The sequence below is a fragment of the Ammospiza nelsoni genome, chromosome 10 (assembly GCF_027579445.1).
Source record: "Ammospiza nelsoni isolate bAmmNel1 chromosome 10, bAmmNel1.pri, whole genome shotgun sequence".
Classification (NCBI taxonomy): domain Eukaryota; kingdom Metazoa; phylum Chordata; class Aves; order Passeriformes; family Passerellidae; genus Ammospiza; species Ammospiza nelsoni.
This window is the reverse complement of record NC_080642.1, coordinates 9,562,350-9,584,197: the sequence shown is the minus strand read 5'-3', so window position 1 is coordinate 9,584,197 and position 21,848 is coordinate 9,562,350. Positions and strand designations below refer to the sequence as shown.

The window sequence follows — 21,848 nt, the reverse complement described above, 5'->3', positions numbered from 1 at the left end:
ATTGTTCACATGAAACAACGTCAGAACTTTCAGAACAGGCTTACTGAGTTTATAACAAATACTCTATATTTTAATGGAGTTTTCTGCTCATAAGGTGAAAGGGGTTGCATATGTTGTGTTTAGCTTTTAAAAGTAGGTTCCCTGTGAGTGTGTGACAGGTGATGATATGCAAACATTTGTACAGGCTAAAAGTCCACATTGGAGAAGCTCTGAGGTTCCACATTCCACCTGCTCTGGTGAATGCTGAGGCAGAGCAGTAGCTGGTACTTTGCTACTCATCTGCTGCATATTGGTTGCTTTTATTGATGTGATTTTAGAAACTGAACTGTGATAAAAACAGACACCTTTTTACTGCATTTGGATGAGAAGAAGGAAAAAAGCTGTCCAGTGAAAGATTTTACTTGGGAAAGTCAGAGAAGGAGATCTACAAATGCAGGTGTTTGGGTATTTCTAAGTCACGGAACATGAAAATTTGCTGGCAGACAGTTTGTTCCTTTGAATTATTTTTTTTTAAAAAGAAAGAAAAATGTTAGTTTTCACTGAGCAGAATCTGGGAATGTTGTTTATATTATCGGAATTGTAGTTCAAGTGAATAAGCCAAGAATAGTAGTTCACTTAAATAAGCCATTGGAGAACACTAGACTTTTGTTAGATCCCCCTGTCCTCCAAGATACAAAGTTTCTGTAATATGAAGTTGAATTATCTCTCTGTGGAAAGAAATTAATTGTTGTTTTTATTGTTTGTTCCTTGGTCAGGTGACTGGAATGCCAGGCCTCAATATAGGAGATCAGGTTTAATCATTCTGTGTTGCTCTAGTACTGAAAAATTATATAGCTCTCCTGTGCCTCAGTTTCCCAGCAGAAAGAATTAATGTTCCTCAGTTTCCCAGCAGAAAGAATTAATGACTTATATATGAAAGAATTAATGACTTATATATCAAAGGACATTATGAGGATCAATTCATTTTAGTTTGCAAAGCACCCTAATCCTCTTGGGATGGGAATTGCAGTCTGCTCTGAATCAGTCAGCCTTCCTAAAACATTAATCACTTGATGAGTCTGCCTGTTGGAGTTTCTGGCTTTTTGAGATGATAGATGAAAGACTCTGTTTGTCCTAAAGAAAAATGTGGGTAGGAAAATATCTAGTGAAAACATGGATTGTTTGAGGTGTGTAATAAGGCAGATCTCTTTTCCCAAAGAGGCCTGAAAACCTTGTCTTTCAAATCACGTGTGATACTTCTGCCTGATAAAAGGGTGGTTAAAATAGTTGGCCAGCAAATACAGGATGAGATGTATAGTTTGGGAGTCAATGGCTTGTTTAAAAATGGGGCCAGAAATTGAAACACCTTAATGCCAAATTATTGTCTGATATAGATACAGAAGGCAATTAATTTTCTGGTCATAGAAGCTCTACAGATATTAAAAATCAAACAGAAACAAAGTTCCAGATTAAAAATTAATAAAAAATACCTGAAATATTCTGCCTGTTCAGGAACTAAACACGGAATACACAAATTTTGCTTTTTATAAATACCCCAAAAGTTGGTTATAACCATTATTGTTTCTTGCTCAAAAGTAAATATTTTGAGGGATATGCTTCCAATTAAGTTATTTATTATCCATGGGAAACTTTTTGGAGATCTCTGCCAATCTGAAAAAAAATTACTTAACTCTGATGTGAAGTGATGGAGTTCTTCAGAAAAGGAGCCATTTTTAGATTGCCAGGACATATTTTGATCTGATTAGATTCCTGAGTGACACACTGGACACTGTGTGCCAAAGGGTGTGACTTGATGGATGTGGGCATTTGCATTGCTGAATAAGCACCTAGGAAGAGCAGTGTGGTGATTTTTGTATCCCACAGGCTGTAGAGTCTTGATGGGACTACAGAGAAGCTAAAGTTTAAATATCATCATCTCACTGTTTCTCAATACCTGGTGATGCTTTGCATGTGAGAGATGGTGATTTTAAAAAAAGACTGTGTCATAGAGCCTGGCCAGCTTCCTGTCATTGCTGCTCAGTTTTGTCTCTTCTGGGATTTGATATATTTTTTTAGTTAACTTATTATTAGTGAGCTTTGGGTTAGAAATACTTTCAGTTCTCTGCTGATCATTTGGGGAAGATGGTAGCAAAAAATCTTCCTTAAATAGTTCAGGATGTTTTTGGGAATAAAATGTTGTCAGAGTTTTGAGAGCTGAGCATTGCAACACCAAAATGCCAGGAATAAACAGAGATTTAAGAATCAAAGTATTTTGGTTTTAAAAAAAGCCATTTTTATTGTGAGAAAAGGGTAGATGTATGCCTTTGAATTAACTTCATTGTGATCTTCCCTTTGTGTTTGTCCTCCTCTTTGTTGTACTCAATCTTTGTTTAAATGAATAATTCAAAAAAATTTAAATTTAAATAGTTTAAATAAAGGATTGTGAAATAAAGAATTGTAATTACATTAACTCCTTGAACTTGCAAGTTGCTTAAGGGCCAAAAAGGCATAGCAGGTGTTGAGTAAAGGTGGTTTGGTCTCTTTGGAATTGAGACAATTCCTCCATGTGCAGCCAACATGATTTTTCCTGACCTCTGTTGGTAGATTTAAGAACCATATTAGTACCAGATATAAAATATTAAGAAGTTTATTTTATGAAATGGAATTCAAAGTTACAGATGTGATGAGGTCATCATAAGAGAAATCAATGACAAATTCAGGATATGTTTGTGACCTGCAGGGCAATGAAGTCAGCAGTTTTGGAGACAAACTAGGTGCTGAACTACTTGAAAAAATTAATTTAATTCCTGGTTTTGTGTTAAGATAGTCATCTTGGCAAAATGAGAAAATAATAAACAAGGTCAAGCCTTTTTCTCCATCTTCCTTCAATCATATTGGCCTGTTGTCTTTAAGATGTGAAGAAACCAGGACCAGATTGCTGTTGGGATTTTCCTCCCATTTAGATGAAATGCTAGGTCTTGCTAGGGTGCAAGAATGATTTTGCAATATTCTGGGAGCACCTTTACTTTATGGAAGCCCTCTGCTGTGAGATGCTTCTGCACACTCCTTCAAGAGGGCAAGTGTATGCAGAATAACTTCATCTTTTGAAGAAGACAGACTCAACATGCAAACAGCTTAAAACCTATTTTATTAGATTTTATTAATGCTTTTGTCCTTTAGAGCTTGCATTTGCCAGAAGCATCGTGCAAATCACCTGCCAATATTTCCTGTAATAAACTGTTTATAAAATCTTGTTCTTGACAATCTCCTGGGCTTCATGTGCATGAATATTGACTGGTGGAGGGAGAAGTGATAAATAGCCTGATAAATGACAGCCCTTGGTGGTAGGAAATGGTGCTGTATGGTTCTCTAATCTCAAAGTCTCTGTTGTTTCCTCAGTGTTTCCAAGGTTCTTTGTTTGACTTCATTTGAACTCACTGCCATGTCATTTTGGCCAGCACTAGTTATCAGAATGGGGTGTGTGTTTTGTTAGAAAGATTAAATGAGTCATTGTCTATATTTTAGTGTTCCTCCTGGAAGCTGCCCAGATAAATTTCTAGGTAGCATTTCCAAATGCTGTAGAATTTTTGAAGTGCTTGAAGATTTCAAGGGAGAAACAAAGCTTGTGAATTTCATAGCATATTAAATAAACTTACACAGTAGTTTGGGTTGTGCTTGTTGCTGTGGTTTGAAGGAAGAATAATAGCAGATAAAAGGGCTTTACTAGACAAATTCTGGCAGGTTTTGCCTCAACAGCTTAAGAAATGGCTGGCTGTTGACATCTTGGTCCATTTTGTAGGAGGTGAGTGCCCCAGCACCTTCTCCCAAGAGAGAAGCATTGGCTCCATGTGAGGTTTATACCTTCCTGAACTGCTGCAGCCAGAGCTGCCAAAGCAGGCTTTCCCCTGCAGCAAGGAATGTTTTCAGCTGGGAGCTGATCCAGTCAAAATTCCCATTCCTGTAAAGCATTTGCTTTGTAGGAACAGCCTGAACAAGCATGTGGGCCTATTATGCATTTGAGTGTCGAGACCTTGGTCTCAATCCTTGGGCTGGGTTGTCCTGGCCCCTCAGTCTGGATAGTCTGTCACCCTTTCATAGAACAATTTTGCTTCCATTGACTTTAAACTCTGAAAAGGGTACACTTAGTGCATTTTCCAGGCCTGGCAGTGACCCATGGCTCACAATGCACAGGTATGTAGAACTGATATGAACACAGAGTACTCTTGAGATGGAATTACATACTTTGTATTTTTATTATAGATGGTGTAAGGACTGTTTCCTACTGCAGCTATTCAGTGCTTATTCACTGAATGCGTGTTCTCAGCTGATCTGCTGTAACCTGTCCCTGTCACCTGGAGAGGTGGCAGGGTGGAGCAGCCAGGTTTCTGTCCTTGGTCCCTTGCCAGTGTCTCAGACACCTCTCTGCCCTGCATGGGGTCCTGCTGCCAAAGCTGGCAGGTTCCTGGTGGGCTTGTTGCCTGGGTGTTTTGTTCACATGCTCTGTTAATGCACACATGAGTAGGAGCTGAGGAAGGTGTATTAGAAAGGGTGCTCACAGTGCCCCTTGACCAGGGAGGTGGATGGTTTCCCTTTCTAGCCCTCCCTCTCACCTTCCCAAGTGAGGGGTTCCTGCCCTCTGTTCCAAGGCTGCTCTGTCAGTTCAGACACCAGTGTGAACATCAGCAGTTCTGCTGAATGCCTTCTCACTCCACCCAGGCTTTAGTTCTCTGCAGATTTGATTACAGTGTAAATTCTGGATTACAGTCCACCAAATGAGCTTTGTAACATACGTCTGTTTTCATAAATATTCCAAACCCAGAGGCTGAGCCCAGAGTCAAGGGAATGATGTGCTCTAAACAGAGGCACTGGAATTCTGCTGCTCAGCTTAACAAATAGTTTCACCTGTTACTTCTGTTTCCCAGTGTGTCTGTTTCAAACAATACCTGAAGGCTTAGGTTCACCTGGTCTGCATGTGGCTGCCTTTGAGGCCCTGTTCCAAGCTGCAAATGCAAACTAAGGTGTTTTTCCAGTGTACAAAGAGGTCAGATGTAAGAAGCAAACCATTTTCATTGAACATGTAAACCTCAGTGTAAGCTTTTCTAAATAAAAATCATGAGAGCTTGAAAAAGCATAAATGGAGGGAAGCAAGAGCAGAGTTTGATCTGAATACCCAGAATAAACCCTGCATTGTGTGTGCAGTATCTCCCTGCCACACATCTGTCTGACTGCCCTGATAATTTATGTTGCTCATTTTTCTTACTTTTAATAATTGCAAAATAACTAAAAACATTTTAATGCAAAAAGGAATTGGTGAGTAGAGAACTAATATTAGCACACAAATTAGAAGTTTGGACTTCGGTGGAAAAAAGGAAATAGCTGCTGTTTTCCCCTGACAGTTCTAATAAATGCATGCTGCTCTTCCAGAGAATTGTTTTGTTCAGCTGTTGCTCTGGTGCTTCATGGTAATGAGACTGTCCATTGGTGTGAAACAGCCATTTTAATGCAGTCCTATTTAGCAGGACAGGACTTGCTTGTATGAACGTTAATGTCTTCTGGTATCACAAAGTGGCTCAATCAGGTTAGATGCCATCAGTGCTGAGTGAGTTGAGGTGACAAGTAGTATCACTGGGTTACTGGCTGTAGGAGTGAAGGCAGGGAAGATGTCACCTAGAGAGTGTCTGTTCATTTAGGACACCTGTGTTTTAAGTGATGTGATGAGGTACCCTGCATTGAAAACTCTTTTGCAGAAAGCGTGGTCTCACTCTGAACTGTGCAGGGTGTGCAGGGCTGCCAAGCACTGCTGCAGCTCTTGGGTATAATGCTCATGGGTTGGAGAGATGGTCTCTGTCTTTTGTTTCCACCCCAGATATTGGACATAATATCTCAAAGGTCTGGGCTCAACTTCTTACTGCCACTGGTCAAAAATTCACATGTGAAATGCACTGCTAGTATTGCCTTGGCTGCAGGATTACCTCGTGGCTCAGATGTGCTTTTAGAGGGGAATCTGATCTTGTGCCTTGCTGAGAAACCCCTGCAGTGTGATTCATCCCCTCAGACAGCTCTTCGTTCTGTTTCAATATTTATTTTTTACATTGATGAATCCCAGTTTAAGAAAATGTTATTCTCAAGCACAGTTCTCGTGTCACTGACTCAGTTGTATGAATGGATGTTTGTCACAGGTGTGAAAGCTTTCTGCAAAGCTTGAGATTCCCCAGGCAGGCCACATGTGATGGGAGTGATGCCTGAAGGCTGCTCCTGGTGCCCTGTGCTGACCCTCCTTGGCACAGCTCTGGAGCTCAGTGTCCTGCGTGGATGGGGACCAGCAGTTTGCTGGGTGCTGTCCTGCGTTCTTGGTCAGTGTTTAAGCCTCTATCCCAGGTACATTTAGGCTCCGGGAACATCAGAGGCTGTGCCAAAGCCCCTTCCTAGTGGTCGTGTTGAAGCTTGGCCTCGTAGGACACTTGTCACTGAGCAAAGCTCACTGGTGACCCTGGAGAGCACACGCTCTATGGATGTGAGCCGTGTCTGGAATTAAGGTTTTATGCTTGGAAACTTCAACTGTGTTTGAAATTATCAAAACTGCTCAGTGTCTCTGCTGGCAGTGTCTGGCCCTACTGCCTTGAGCTAGAAGTTTGTCCTCTCTTTTGTGGCTGCAGATGTAGATAGAGAATTTAGAATACCAGGAACAAAATGGGCCAGTAGTAATGGGGAGAAGCTTGTTAAAGACATCTTGGAAGAATTCTATTCAAAAATGTCTCCTTTGCTTTTGAGACTGTCAAACGAAGGCTTAGTATGTAAAAAGAAAAAAGAAAAAAAAAGGAAGACAAAATGTCACATGAGTATCTGGATTAAAATTAATTTTAAAAAGAGATAAATACTCTTCCAGATGTTCTGTGGGTGTGATGTGGCTTCCCAGGTTTTGAGTGGATTGCAGACTGGGATTTTCTGGTCTGTTTTTTCAGCTAGAAAAATTATACTCAAGCTAAATCGTTGCTCCATTGCATAGATTAAAAGACATAAGTTATTAATTTATGGTAAAGCCTTAGATATTGCTGGATGTGATACTGTTCTGTCTCTTCAATACTTGGTAAAGTGAAAGATGAAACCGTTCAAGGGCATAATGACAACATAAGCAAAGATTTACCAATTTCCTTTACTGTGTACTTAAGATATTGCGGTGAACATATAATGGCATAAACTGTTACTTTATTAAATATTTTCTTTAATGATTCTCACTTAAAAGGTGGGAGTGAAATAGCAAAAGTTGCTGATGATGCATCATAGGGGCATTATTGGTACAGCAGAAATATTGTGTAGGAATAATGGAAAAAGTTGTAGGTTTTCAACAATAGGAAATTGAGTAATTTTATTAAAGTGCAGTGCCAGTCACATGTGAACATAGAATAGTTCTTACTACAAACTCATCAATTGGTCTTTTATTCCAGTGACACCCTAGAGATTCTAAGGGTATTCCTATAAGGTTTGCAAAATGGGATTTGGAAATGCACATCCATCCTGAATATTTTAAAATCAGTATATGGATATCTTCAAGTGGAGAAAATCTCTGTAATTAATTATTAATGGAGTGACTTGTAATACCAGTGACTAAAGTTGTTGAAAATGCAAATGTCATTGTAGGGTGCAAAATTGACAACGCTCTACTAAAGATGGACAATTTGACTCGTGCGGTCAGTTTTATAATTTCTTTTTCTTTTTCTTTTTCTTTTTTATTATTGTTAACCAGGTCAGCCAGTTCAGGCAGCTCTATTCCAAAGTGATCAATGATAAGCACGATGATGTTATGGCAAAGTTTGGAGCAATCCTGGCACAAGGCATTTTGGATGCAGGTAATTCCTCAAACATTTAAAGCTGCTAACATTTCTTAAACTTGTTTGGTTGCAATCATGGTAACAGCAAATTTAATTTGGGAGATGAGATGCTGGTTTTATGCCTGTCATGTCATAGTAGCAAGAAATCTCAGTTTTCAAGGAATTTTAGCTAATTAAAGAAATAACCTTGTTTTGTAGTTTCAGCTTATGTCAGCATGTTTCTGCTAGGAGAGACTCAGGCCAGTCATTTGGGCTGAATTTATGTCCAGAAGTCTGGACAAATACAATATTTCTTCTCTAAGTCTGTTTTGTCACCCTGAATGTTGATTTATTATAGCATGGTAAGTTGCTGCTTTATTTTTCTAAATCATCATCTGCTCCAGAAATTCAGAAATCATGTGGTATCCAGTCTTCATATTTTTCTTTTTCTGTTAAAACTTTTCATAACCAGTTTTAAAAATCTTATATAAGTTTATATATATATATATGTCTTTAATAACTAGTTTTTGCTACTTTCATGATTATTAAAAGAGGTTGCACAAAGGAGGAAGCACAGTTAACTGCATGAGTGTTTTTTCAAAAGACCCAGTTAGTTTCACAGACTACTGCTACCATTTTCTAGCAAAGAAAACATCATTTCATGAATGTTAATGACTCAGTGTTGAGTCAGGAAGAGGATTCTCTAAGGCCATCATGATTTCACAAGGGCTGAGTTACAGGGCCTATTAAGGACAGTTTCTGTAAGCAAAGAGGACAGACAATGTTTTGAATTTTTCCTTCTGCTGAGGTAGCATTTGTACAGTGCTGTGTCTGTCAGTGGCACTTCTTTTGCAAGTTTCCAAACACAATTTCTCCCGTCTGGTCTCTTGTGCTGAGGCCTTCTCTTGCCATGCACCTCTTTATCCCGTGTAATAGGCAGAAACAAGCTGATTTTTGCTGTGTTTTTGAGATCAAGATTAGTCCTGAAGTCCGCAAGCAAAGGAGCCTCAGAATTTGTCTCTGTGCTGTGGCTCAGGCACAGCAGCCTGCAGTGGGTGCAGAGTCTGTGTGAAATCCCTGCACCTCCAGGCTGTGCCATGGGGGGGAGAAGAACGTGATGCTGCCTGCTCCTTTCTGCATGGAATGAGGTTTAAAAAGCTTCCCTGCTGGCCATGTCAGGCTGCTGTGTCACAGAGGACCAGGCCTGCTCAGTAACAGGCACCATCTTCCTACCTCCTGGTGCCCCTCCTGGAGCTCAGGCTGAGTAATGTTCTTGGATGAGACTCTCAGAATAATTTTGGTCGTTCCCATACTCACACTCAGTTCCTGGGAAGTCAGGGACTAGCTGGCTCTGGGATTTTTCTCTCAGCAGTACAAACCTGTTTTGAATTCTGACCCTTAAGATTAAATCATAAAAATACAACTAAAGCCTTATTTGCCTCCTGTGTCACCCATGTATTGTATAATGATTTGGAAACCAGAAATGTCCTGTTTTAATAAACTTTATGGGAATTTCTGCCAACCTTAACCTCTTTTTCTTGCTGAGAGACTCACGGAAGGCTATGAACTCCTTTTCTTAACCTATTGCCAATTTCATTAGAGCCTCCTAAAAGAACAAATTCTTTTTATCCTTCCTATACAACTGGAAGTGCTTATCTGAAACAATGAGTTACAGAATTTAATTATTACCAGGAGGAAAATATTCTTTGTGTTATCTGCCACAGCCGGGGCAATTGAATTTAGTTTTGTATCTTTTTTTTTGTGGAGTGAGGAGAAAAGCCCAATTTTTTTCCAATGACAGGGTTGGATTAGAAGTGCAGGATTTCCAGTGTATGCCTGGGAAATGAGCTGGAGGTGGGATTTTTGCTCTGACATGAGGCAGCCATGTAGGCTGGTAATTTAATGGAATGAGTGGGGTACCTTGGGAGCACTGAAGTGGAAATGAAGAATTTGGTCTTTGCCATTGCTGGGGCATTGATAAGCCCCAGCAGCAACATTTTTCTTTAATAAAACAAGAAAAAAGTAGACAATAAATTTACTAAATTTAGCTTATTGCTTGGGGTTTTTCCCCAAACCCCCCCTTGCCCCAGTGGCAGTGTGAATTTTGGGGGATGGACCTTATAGTACAAGGATCCCTTGTACTATTTTTTCTTTAGTGTTTTTTAAATGTTTTTTTCCAGGCATCATGTTACAACTTTTATTCATCCAGCCAAAGATCTGGAATGTGTTCCCTTCCAGGCAGTCAGGGCTGCTATTTAATCATGAAGATAAATCACAATTGTGCAGTATTATGTCTCCCCACCTTTCCTGCTCCCTGCAAATTCCTGGGAGTGAGGGTGGACTGTTCGTGGGTATAAAACAGCAGAAAAAAGTAGCATGACAGCATCTTTTGAACATTAAATCTGTTGCTCATTCAGGAAATTCCAGAGATTGGGTAATTCTATGTTTTATCTGAATTATAAGTTAAAATTCTGAAAATTAAAGTGCAAAAGTTTGATAAAGTCCAATTAAGCTGCTTGTGCAACATTCACTGGGCTGCTTGATTCAGAATATCTGCTGATAACCACAGTGATGCAGTAAAATAAAGTTCAAAGTGAAGATGGAGGAGAACACCAGAAATTTGAGTGTGCTCTGCTTGACATGTTTAAGGATAGCACAAGACCTCAGGCAGTCCCCCCACAGCCCTGTGGCAAATTCAGATGAAAAGGCAAGAGATTGTTATCAGAGAAAATACTAAGCAGCAGAGCAGACATAGCATAGAAAAATACAGGGCCATATCTTTGTCTTTCTTCAAGACCTAGCAGGAGGGAGTTTTTCTGTCAAACAGCAGGAGATCTATTGCTACACAAAAGGAAGAGGAAGGAGATAGAATGTAGGCAGAACATCCTACAGGAGGGCATCAAAATGTCCCACCTTGCACTGCCTCTGCTGGACTGACCCTGACAGATGCCCAGGATGACAGTACTGCTTCAGCTGGGGCTTTCATTAGTTTTGGCAGCAGAAGAGAATTCTGTTTGTCTTTAAAGCTCAGCTCCATTGCTGTCTGGCCCTGCCCGAGGTGGCTGTTTGTGCAAGCCTGGGAAAAGCTACTGCAGTTTGGGATTTTTCAGCTATAAAGTGGCCTGAGGAATGGGTGTTGGTGTTTTAACAAAGTTAACCTCTGTGCACCAGCTCTTGTCAGCAGTAATGGACTTGCCTGGTGCCCTCTTCAGCTCAATGCACTGTGCTTATCAGCAGACAGAAGATCAGATTAACACTTTCTCACTCTGTCTGCAAGTCTAGTCTTTCAATTTTGTTTCTAGCTCGATGTTTCTGCACTACATCAACATAGGGAGTTGTTTGGGTCTCTGCTTTGCAAGTACAAATCTAGGACTTGGTTGTCTGGCAGAGATGTAATTTTTCTGCAAAGGCTGCAGGAGCTTGTCTCTGTGCAGCTTAGATTGATAATGTCTAGAAACAACTTCTGAAGTTGCTGCTGTTTAATTTTTTTTTTCTACTGAGATGGTGTAAGATAAAAACCTAGGCATATCTCTTCTCAATAACTGATAGTTCAGGGAGGCAGTCACAGAAAGAAAAGTTTCTATGTGCTCAGCTGTATATGTACTGTGTTCCTCTTGAGCCTCATCATGGGGATCATTTATATGCCATGTTTTAAAACTGTTTATGGCAAAGTTTGTCTTTTCCTCTCCCTCTCACTGCCTGTACTTTTGTCTAACCTGTATTCTGGCAAAATGAGCATGGAAGAAGAGCTGTATTCCCTGATTGTTTGGGTACTTTGGAGCAGTGTGGTCGCTGTGCTGTACATCTTCTTTACTGAGTGAGCTGAGCTCACAATAAAGAGGGAGATATGTTCCAGAGGAGGAAACTGGCAGCACTGTGGCCTGTGCAGGCCTTTGACAGCAGCTGTTGGACATTCATTGCTCAAGGATCTTTGTGGAGTACCCAGGAATCAATAATTCACTGACTTTCATGATTCCTTACAGGGGGCCATAATGTAACCATTTCACTGCAGTCGAGGACAGGACATACACACATGCCTTCTGTGGTGGGGGTTCTGGTCTTCACCCAGTTCTGGTTCTGGTTCCCTCTGTCACACTTTCTGTCACTGGCGTTCACCCCAACCTGTGTCATTGGCCTTAACAAGGATCTTAAGGTATGTAAAGAGGAGGGAGAAGAGACTGAAAAGTTGCTTGGAATATTCGAGTGGTCTACAAGGCGTGGCTATGGATTTATTGGTTTTCTTTGCATGTTTTTGACTTGTTTGTGCCAGAAAAGGCACAAACTAACTGGAAGAAATCTGAAAAGCAGGCTTAAATTGCAGAGCTGGTGGTGGGAATGGGAACAAGAAAAATGTAGAGAGCAGACACTGACCTCTTTACTTCAAAGTAGCTTAAAAAGAAAGGAACTCTATTTAGAGTATTTTGGCAGAGGCCACCCCATTATCACTCTTGAAGGTCAGGGTTATTTTTTTAAAAGTGTGTTGCCCTCCCTGGCCTCCCAGATAAATTATGTGATGTTCTCCCCTAGGAAAGCTAGCAGTGGGAAAAGAGGATTTGTTTGCATTCCTTGGGGACTAAACATTGAACTGAGCAGCCATGGGCACTGCACTTTTCTTGTGCATCTGTTCTTCAGCTGTGGCACAGCCCCTGTAAAGCTGTGTACCATGCTGGGTCTCCTGTGCTGAAGAACTAAGCTAGGAAGTTCCAGAAAAAAACTTCTGGGTGTAACAGCATGGGGGTGTTTAAGAACTTGGATTGGCTATCAGAAGATGCTTTCTACCCTTGCTTAAGTAGCCAAGAGTAAGAGAATGTGTGTCCCTGGTAACTGACCCCCAAATGTACAGTCCTTTGGCAGGGAGCGTCAGTGCTTGGTTTGCCCTCGTGTGCATTGACAGAGCAGATCTTCACTTAGATCTTAAACCAATTTTGTGTTTATACACACAAACACAGCAACAACATCAAAACCACAAAAGCTTTGAAGCAATGAAAATAAAGCATGGTGTGAATAGGATAGAGTGTATGGAGAGGGCTAGGAGAGCTTGCCAGAGTCAAATTATAGAATAATTAAATAACATTGTTCTAGTTGAACCACTGCCACTGATAACAGTTTCTCAGCTTCCGGAGAGGGAGAAGGGGAAGCTTGTATTCTTTAGTGGATCTGTGTTTGTCTCTGCTGGAAGGAAAATGAAGCTAAAGTAATTATTCTGCTGTGGATTTTCCCCCTGCTTTTCTAGTTTCTAACATTGTTTTAAACTCTTTGTCTTAGATGCCAAAAGTCCAGTACAAGTCCAACTGTAAGCCGTCCACATTTGCCTACCCCCCACCTCTTGAGGTACCAAAGGAAAAGGAGAAAGAAAAGGTATTTGAGCTGGCTTTCTGTGTAAAGACTAACCTCTTCTCCCTCCTAGTATAAACATTGACTTTGGTGGTACTACTAGGGAATCTAAAGAGCAAAGGAAAAATTGGCAGGTGCTGTAGTCTCCAAAAGAGAATTCTAGGTAAATTTTCCTGCTGTGCCTGGGACTGTTGATGATTGTGGCATACAAGTGCTTTGCTACTGAATTGCTGCAACCTCCCTTGTCTGAAGTGGTCAAGCAGAAGTATTGAATAAAAAAACTGCTTTCCATCCCCTACGGACTTGTATGTGCAGCACCCAGCACAGCAGGGTCTGTTCTGTGACTTGAGCTCCAAACTGCTGCTCCAGTGCAACCGTTGAAAATATTAGGTGAGACATTTCTCAAATAGTCCCATATGGAAGGAGCAGTGGGCCCATGTGCTAGAATAATTGCTGTCAGCTCCATGATGCAAAAAGGTGAGTGTGGCACTGAGAATATCTCGGTATTGAAAAGGAGAAGATGAGACCTGTGGGGTCACAAGTGGGACAATAGTGGAAGCAATTTGTCTCCTGGAACAGGATGGTAAAAGCTGTTGAGCAGAGCACGGCAGCAGGCAGAGCAGCCCTTAGGGAACAATTGTGGAGCAATGGAGACCTCAGGCATGTCATGCTGATGAACAGCATGGTGTGAAAACTGTAAAACATCTTACCAGAACTGACTGCTGGACAGGACAGATTTCCAGGCCACCAAGGAATCCAGAAATTAACCCTGATGAAAGGCAAAGCTCACTGCTTATAGCTGTTTTCTTGCCTTTGAATAGAATGTGAATTGGACAAATCTTTTCTCTTTAAACTTCCCTGGCCAAAAGTTAAAATGTGCTAAGAGCCCACATTTATTCTCACCAGCAACATGACAAATGCTTGCTTCCTGACCCTCTGAGAAAGTTTCTGCCATTTGTTCCCAAAAGACTCCAACCTGGTGGGCTGAAACTCAGTATACTGTGTTGGGTCACACTGAATGCCTCATCTGTTGCCATATCCAGGTTTCCACTGCTGTGCTGTCCATCACTGCAAAAGCCAAGAAGAAGGAGAAGGAAAAGGAGAAAGAGAAGAAAGAAGAGGAAAAGATGGAAGTGGTGAGTGCACACATTGAATTTTAAATGTCTTCTTCCCCCTCCCCCCCACCCATATAAATGTGGAAGGTTGGAAAGTTGACACACACTTATCTCTGTCCTCTTGCAACCTGTGTTATGAGCAAAGCACTGACACACATTGCTGCAGACACTGGTGAGCACCTTTAGTCTGTGTGTGCACTGTTAAAAGCAAGAGGTGCTATTAATTTTGAATCTGTTATTTCTGACAAATAAATCTTCCTCAGTGTTGTTAAGTAACTGACTTCCTGAATGGCAGAGGCTTGTTTTGACAGGTTTATGTGCCTTTAACTGCATAAACCTTATGAGTATTATTTCATGAACTGCTGGTTTTAGACTCAGAGGAATCTTCTCTCTTATCCAAGTAATTTTCTTACTAATGCAGAAAAGGCTTAGTAATTTTGCATCCTTGGGACCTCTGACTTTTTAAAAAGGAGTGTTGTAGCAGTTACTTGATTGTGTCTAATTCACCTTGAGAGCACTGAAGAGTTTAAACATTCTGGTTTTCCACATGCTTAACCTCCTATTCTGAAACATTCACCTTTTTGGCAGCAGTCTCTTATATGCTTTGCCCATCCATCAAAATGCCAAACATTTATCCACACCCAGCTCAGAACCAGCTGAGGTTTGAGCACAGGTTCCATAAGCTGCTCAGTAGTTATGGTGATTGCTTTGGTCCTCTAATGATTTCTTTCAGCTCACAGACCTGACACAGGAAGTTGTCATCCTCATCTGTGAATAATGTGTTATCCTGGAGCAAGCTGAGTAATGGAGAAATGAATTTTTGGTGGTTGCTGTATTTCGGAAAACATACGGCAGCTAAAATTCTTGTAGTACTGACAAAAGACCCTTTCAATTGTGCCCTGCTCATAAATGGAAATTTTCCAAGGACAACTGTAAGCTGAAAGTGCATTGTGAACCCATAGAATTCTTTAGGTTTGAAAGATCTCTAAGTCCAACTTGACCCCAGAAATGCCAAGGTCACCACCAAACCATGTCCCCAAGAGTCATATCTACACATCTTCTAAATACCACCAAAGATAGTGACTCTACCACTCCCCTGGGCAGCCTCTTCAAGTGCTTGACAACCTTTTTGAAGAAGAAATTCTTGTTAATATCCCACCTAAACCTCCCCTGGCACAACCTGAGGTCATTTCTTCTTGTCCTGTGTCTTGTTACCAGGGGGAATGACCCCCACTTATCTCCACCCCCTGTCAGGGAGTCAGATAGTGATAAGATCCCCATTGAGCCTTCTCTTCTCCAGGCTGAGCCCCTCCAGCTCCTTCAGATGCTCCTCACAGGTCTGGTGCCCCAGTTCTGTTGCCCTTTTCTGGACATACTCCAGCACCTCAATGTCTGTCTTGTAGTGAGGGGCACAAAACTGGACACAGGGTTCAAGGTGTGACCTCACCGGTCCCAAGCACAGGGACAGTCCCTGCCCTGGTCCTGCTGTGCACACTGCTGCTGACACAACCCACAATGCCATTGATTTTCTTGGCCACCTAGCACATGCTGCCCCATGTTCAGCCACTGGCAACCCCCAGGTGCTTTCCCTTTTGGCCTCTTTAATTTAAATTTTAGTCTAACAAACCCCACATCTAATGTGGCATTAGATCAAATGTTTGTATGTAAAATAACCTTCCCAGACCTACATAGGTGTGATCACATTGTAGGCACTGAATGTCATGCAGCTGGCCCAGAAAATTCGTTATCTCACACATACAAGATATTATCTCTGGGTTTTGGTTTTGTTCTCCTTTGTCAAGTTTCCTTGTCACCAAACATTGCCTTTTCTTTGAATTATTCTTACAGTTCTATGTAGTAAGCAAAATGTGCTGAAGAGATGCATATTTCTTCTAAAATTGCTACAACTTACATTTAAGTGCAGGTATTGAGAGGAAGCAGTATATTAGACATGTTGTGTCTGTGTGTGGCCAGATTTTTGAAAAGTTTATTTGGCTGAATCGAGCAGAAAAGCAAGGATTGTAAACAGGGAGCTTGCTGCCACCTGCTGTGTTTGAGTTGAGTGTTTTGCCACTGTCCTAATGTTTTAGAGGTATCATTGCTTTCATGTTTCCCTCTTATTCCTGTTATGTGACTAGTAATCCATAGCTTCCAAGGGATCTGCAGAGCAATGAGCAGCTGCTGTGCCAGAGAAAGTCCTGTCTGCTGTTACAGGACATGCCATGCATTCAGTGGTGTTCCCAATAGTTTCATGTTGGTTGTTCCCATCTTTTCTGTTTTGTTTTTTTTTTTTTTTGTTTGCTACTCAAATGTAGCTCTTCTGAGCAAGAGGGAATAAATGACCCACCTTTTGAAGTATGTAAAGGATAGTGGTTTTTTCCTTCTGCTTTTTGCCTCTAGCTGCTGAGTCATTGATAAGGGAGGGATTCACTGTAATTCCCTAGTGAGTTGCTGAGGTCAAGTCATTTTGGGTGAACTGCTGTCACTGCCAGTACTGTGAAATGTCAGTGACAGCTTTATAGCTGCAAAAATACAAGGGCAACTTTTGGCAATTTTCATATGCTCAGTAATTATATTAAAGAATCTTCAATTGTGACAAAAAGTGGTGAGTGAGTTTACAGAAAAGGTAGGAGAAAGGGAAAGCAGAGGTTAAACTGTTCCACTGCTACCTCTCACTGAACTTGCTTTCATCTGCAGCTGAGAGTGAGGCATTGCCTTGTCAAGAGCACTTAGATCCACGCTGGCATTTTCTGTGCCAGCTGATAGATAAATATTAGCATGTTCCTTAGCAAAAGAATGGTTTCTCACCACACTGTGGATTGCTGCCTGACTGTACATTGCCCTGCTGAACTGTGAAAGGTTAGAGGCCGCTGCTGAAATCATATTGATCTTCTCTTCTCCCTCCACAGGATGAGAATGAAAAGAAGGATGAAAAAGAAAAGAAAAAAGAGCCTGAACCCAACTTCCAGCTTTTGGACAACCCAGCCAGAGTCATGCCTGCTCAGCTCAAAGTTCTCACTATGACAGAGAGCTGCCGGTACCAGCCTTTCAAACCAGTAAGTGTCACCTTCCCAGTCCATGTGCTTGGCAGAGCATTCCCAGGGCTGGGCTTGTGTGTAAGGCCCAGAAGTTCTGTGTGTATGTGAGAACTCACAGCTGGTGCAGCACTGTAATGTGTTGCAGAGATTTTCAGCTTTGCTGTTGACATATTTCCTTTTTTAGTGTCCCTCTTTGCAAATGGTCACCGGCAGTTCTAGTTGGGAGAACATCACAGCTGCTGCAAACCATTTCACCATGCCAATGCTGCTTTATTTTTCTTCCTCCTTGTACCTGTGTCAAATGTGCAGCATGAAAATCAGACATACTCTGTGTATTAATGACATTGTTGGAAACAATTTTGAAACATCATGACTGAGCTATGATCTTTAAATTGGGCTGAGAAGTTGTACAGGTTCAGTGTCAAAGCAGTGAAATACATCAGGACTTGTGCTGGAGCTTTATTACCCTGCAGTGGGATTTACACCTGGAGGGCTTTTTTCATTGAATGTACTTACTATTGAGTTACATCTGGCTTTAGAAAAGTTCCTTCAGCTCCTATAAACAGAGAAGAGAGAGCATGGGATTGTCAGATGGAGAATGAAAAAGGTCTTTTAGCACTCAGCCCAAGGGGTAACTAACTTCTGTGAGATGCTCAGATATATTGCAAATCTGATAAGCTGGCTCCTGAACTGTAAATCTCCTGAGTCAAAGTCTTCTGCCCTTTATTTTTTGTTCAAGAAATAACATGCTTGATTTAACCTCATTTCCAGGATTACACATGGGAAAATGGTGTGTAGTAGTAGTAATACTTTTTCCTGGAAAATAGTAATGTTTTTAATAAATGGATTTCCTGGAATTCCATCAGCACATTAGAATTCTCTGTGCTGTTCGCTTTTAAAACATCTCCTTTAGCAAAGCAGTGGGAGGATTTTTTAGTTTCTGCCCTTTAAAATGAGGTGACCCAACTGCGGTTTGGATGGGGAAGATCTGCTGTGTGTTCCAATAAGTGTCCACTCACTGAAATGTGTCTGTTTGCTTCAATTTCAAAAGAAGCTGAGTCCTTGGTGAGGGAGTTCAGTTTCCTGCCTTCAAGCCCCATAAATAGGTTTTGAAGAGAAGAGAACAGTGCAGTTTTTGCTGAAATTAGGGTGTGTAACCAAGGAGCCTCTTGGAATGGAACCGTTCTGGACCTTTGCTCTGCTTTGGGGAAGGCCAGAGTAAAAGACCTCTTTGAAATGCTGTTTATAGCCCAGAATCCTGCTGTGGCCAAAGCCCTGGTCCCAGCCAGGCGTGACACAGCACTGCCTCTTTCGCCTCGTGTTTCACTCCCGGAGGTGTTGCAGCCTGCCCACGTGTTTCGTTGTGATCTTTGTAATTAATTCCCCTTTGGTTTTGTGATGTTCTGATAATAGGATTCATCATTCTGTGGAAACTAGTGATCAGATTAGTCTCTGTTTCAGAGAATCTCCTGGGAGGCAGCTACACAGAGAGGCTTCACTAAGTATTGTAAACCTGAAAAAATGAGCCTTATAAAGCAATTACAGTTCAATTAGTTTTCATGTGGAAAGCCCCAGACTGGAAATGGGGTAAAGCTGTGAATTCAGATGTCACTTTCTGTTGAACTGATACCTATATAGAAGAAATATAAAAAGTAGCCTGGATAGACTCTGCCTGTTCCATGTCCTGATCAGACAGAGATCCAGGTGAGTGTCAGATGCTTTGCTCTCTGAAACTCATTCCTGCTGAGGAGTCTCGTATGGCCTAGGATAGACTCTGTGGCCACAAACACTCCACCATGAGGCAGAGGCAAGCAGCTGTAAATGTTCATGGCACTTGTCTTGCAGCTTTCCATTGGAGGCATCATCATCCTGAAGGACACCAGTGAGGATATGGAGGAGCTGGTTGAACCTGTGGCAGCTCATGGTCCGAAGATTGAGGAAGAGGAGCAAGAACCTGAACCACCAGAGCCCTTTGAGTACATTGATGATTAAGGCCTGAGGTATAGTGTAGTGTGTAGAGTCTCCTTTTTAAATCCCAATGAAGGAAAAGCGTCTTTGTACCAACTGAAGCAGTTACCAGCACTCAGCACTCTTGGTTTAGCTCTTTGACAGCTTCTGTGGCAGATTTAGAAAAAAGCTCTGTCCTAATTCTAAGAGTTTGGCAGCTTAGAAATCCACAAATTCATTATTTTTGCTCAGGCCTGACCCAGTTGTACTGGATCTGCTCTCTAATCTGGCAGGCTTAACTGCTCTTGAGTAGGGCCTGGCTGGGCAGAGAGCAGTGCAGGGGTCACAGGGACAAGTCAGCTTCTGAAAGATGGTCCCAGAGGGGCAAATAGTTTACATAACAAAGTTGACATCTACTTGACCTCAGGGTGCCAGGATTTGTCAAAAGAGAACTACTGTTCTGCTTCCTGGAGTTGCCTTGTCTCCCCAGCAGTTCTTAGCAGAATTTAAAGACACTTCAGTCATGGGCTCTGAATGCTAGTAGTAGATCTGTTTCAGGCAATAAATGGTGCAGTTCTCAGGTTCCTTGGTTAAACTGCCTGAATGGATGTGCAAGTTTCTCACTGAGAGGCAGAAATCCAGTTGCTTTATTTCCAAATATGGGCTGGCATGTCTCAGGGCTCCCAGGAGCAGAGATTATGCACTTGAATTGGTGGATGGGTAGGGAAACAAACTCCTTGCTAAAAACTATAAATGTTGTGTCAGTGACAGGCTCGGGTGAGTGTGTGTGACCCACCACAAGAAGCCTTAATTAAATGCATTTGATTTTCTGGTTTCTCTCTCTCCCTCCTCCAGGGTCATGTCATCTAAAGAAGACACTATGCTTGAGATCAGAAAGACAGGCATGAAGACCTTCCTATTGAGATCTGATGTTCAGTGCATGCAGCCCCAATCTGTGCTGAGCTGAAGCTGATAGTCCGTGTTTTATGGCTGAAGAACAGATATATGCTATTTAGTGTACTCTTTCACAAAACCTTGTTTTCAAATAAATATATTAAAAGCTCTTGACATAAAACTTGCTTAAACCAAAAAAAAAAAAAAAAAGAGAAGCTAAAAACTTTTGCTCTCCCCAAATGTTAAAAACTAAACTCAAGTTGTGCATCTTTGTCCAGCAGAGCTTGATTGACTCCTCTGTACAATTATCAGGATCTGTGCACACCTCTGCACTTGTTGAGGATGAGCAAGGTCACAACTGCAGCCTGGCCCAGCCATAGCACTGATGCCACAGAGGGCAGGTCTCTGCTTGCCAGCAGCTGCACAGATGAGATTTGCTTCCAGATTCCCTCTGTGATCTTCCCCCTTGCTTATCCTGGTATTCATGTGATGTTGTGGGGCTGACAGAAGGGCTCTGGGTGTTAATGATGGGGAAAGAGGGGCATGTTTCTCCTTGTTTCACAGAAACCCTTTTCTTTTGTGTGTGTGCTTTGAGCAAACAGCTCAAATATGAGCAAAACAGCTGATATAGCAGGTTACATTGCAGGCCTAGATGGAGTGGACCCAGACATGTAACTTGTCACACTGATGTGTTTCATTAGCTAAGGGGGAATTTTAGTCAAGGATATGGAATGAGGAGCAGTCAGAAGGAAGGAATGGTGCTCCACCATTCACTATCCAGCTGGCCCTTCACCTTTTGGGCTGTAACACTGCAAAGGGTGTCTCAGCAGCAAGCCCTGGTCTGCTGCCAGCAAATGCTGGGTGAAGCTCCATTATTGGAAACAGCATGTAAATGAAATGAGGTTTTTATTGTATCTGTGTGTGGGGAGAGTATTTTATCCACATGAACATACCACCATCTCACATGTATTGCTAATAATGGAAGATAAATCTTGCATGTAGTGCTTGGGAGCTTCTCCAGCAGATGGCATATTTTTTTTGAAAGCTACTATAGCAATGGGATAGTCTGCCTTTGTTCTCTGCAAAGCTAAGGAATACTGAGCAGAGATGTGGGACTGAAAGCCATTTTTGCATCCTAGGCTTCAGGCAGAAGTTCCTCAAGTTGAAATATCTCAGGTTACTGGTTAGAGCTTGCAGTTCTCAGCATCATCCAGATCTGTTCTCCAATGGAGTGGAGCCAGGAATGGAGCCAAGAACCTGAAATGGCTACAGACAGTGTTACTGTCAGTAAACCTGGAAACAAAGAGGGAACCACTGCTTCAATCCTGTGGTCAAAGATTTGGTATTGTGGTGTAAGAAACAGAAGCTGGACAAATGTACATTGGTGAGTCTTCTGGTGCTGCAATTCCTTCCATTTGAATGGATACCTGTATCCCTTACTCCAGCATGTTCTGCCAATGCCAACCAATAATGGTGTGTGGTGTCTTTCAGGTAATTTGTTAGTAATGCCTTGTGTTGTAAAATACTGTGGAGAGAGAAAGACACTGGGAGGAGAAAACTCCTCATTTCAGGCTGTTCAGCAACCTGCCAGAGGCCAGATATTGCTAGAGGATTTCTATGGTCCAAGTAGAAATGCTGGGAACATCTGGCTCAGAAGGACCTAAAGTCCTGCATTGGTGCTTTGGCCAAGCTGTGAACAATGCTGCTTTTCATGGGACTTTTGGCCACACTTT

The 21,848-nt window shown here is 41.7% G+C and overlaps 1 protein-coding gene across 1 annotated transcript in view; it reads left to right on the top strand.

Annotated features, from left to right (window-relative positions):
* The window catches only part of PSMD1 (proteasome 26S subunit, non-ATPase 1), a 65,745-nt gene extending 45,407 nt beyond the window's left edge, over positions 1-20,338 (top strand). The window contains exons 19-25 of the mRNA XM_059479010.1: positions 7,724-7,826; positions 11,771-11,940; positions 13,053-13,145; positions 14,165-14,257; positions 17,146-17,292; positions 19,120-19,274; positions 20,077-20,338. Coding sequence (XP_059334993.1) covers positions 7,724-7,826; positions 11,771-11,940; positions 13,053-13,145; positions 14,165-14,257; positions 17,146-17,292; positions 19,120-19,266 — 753 coding nt within the window. The 3' untranslated portion in view covers positions 19,267-19,274; positions 20,077-20,338. The remainder of the gene's footprint in view (positions 1-7,723; positions 7,827-11,770; positions 11,941-13,052; positions 13,146-14,164; positions 14,258-17,145; positions 17,293-19,119; positions 19,275-20,076) is intronic.
* The last annotated feature ends 1,510 nt before the right edge of the window (positions 20,339-21,848 follow it).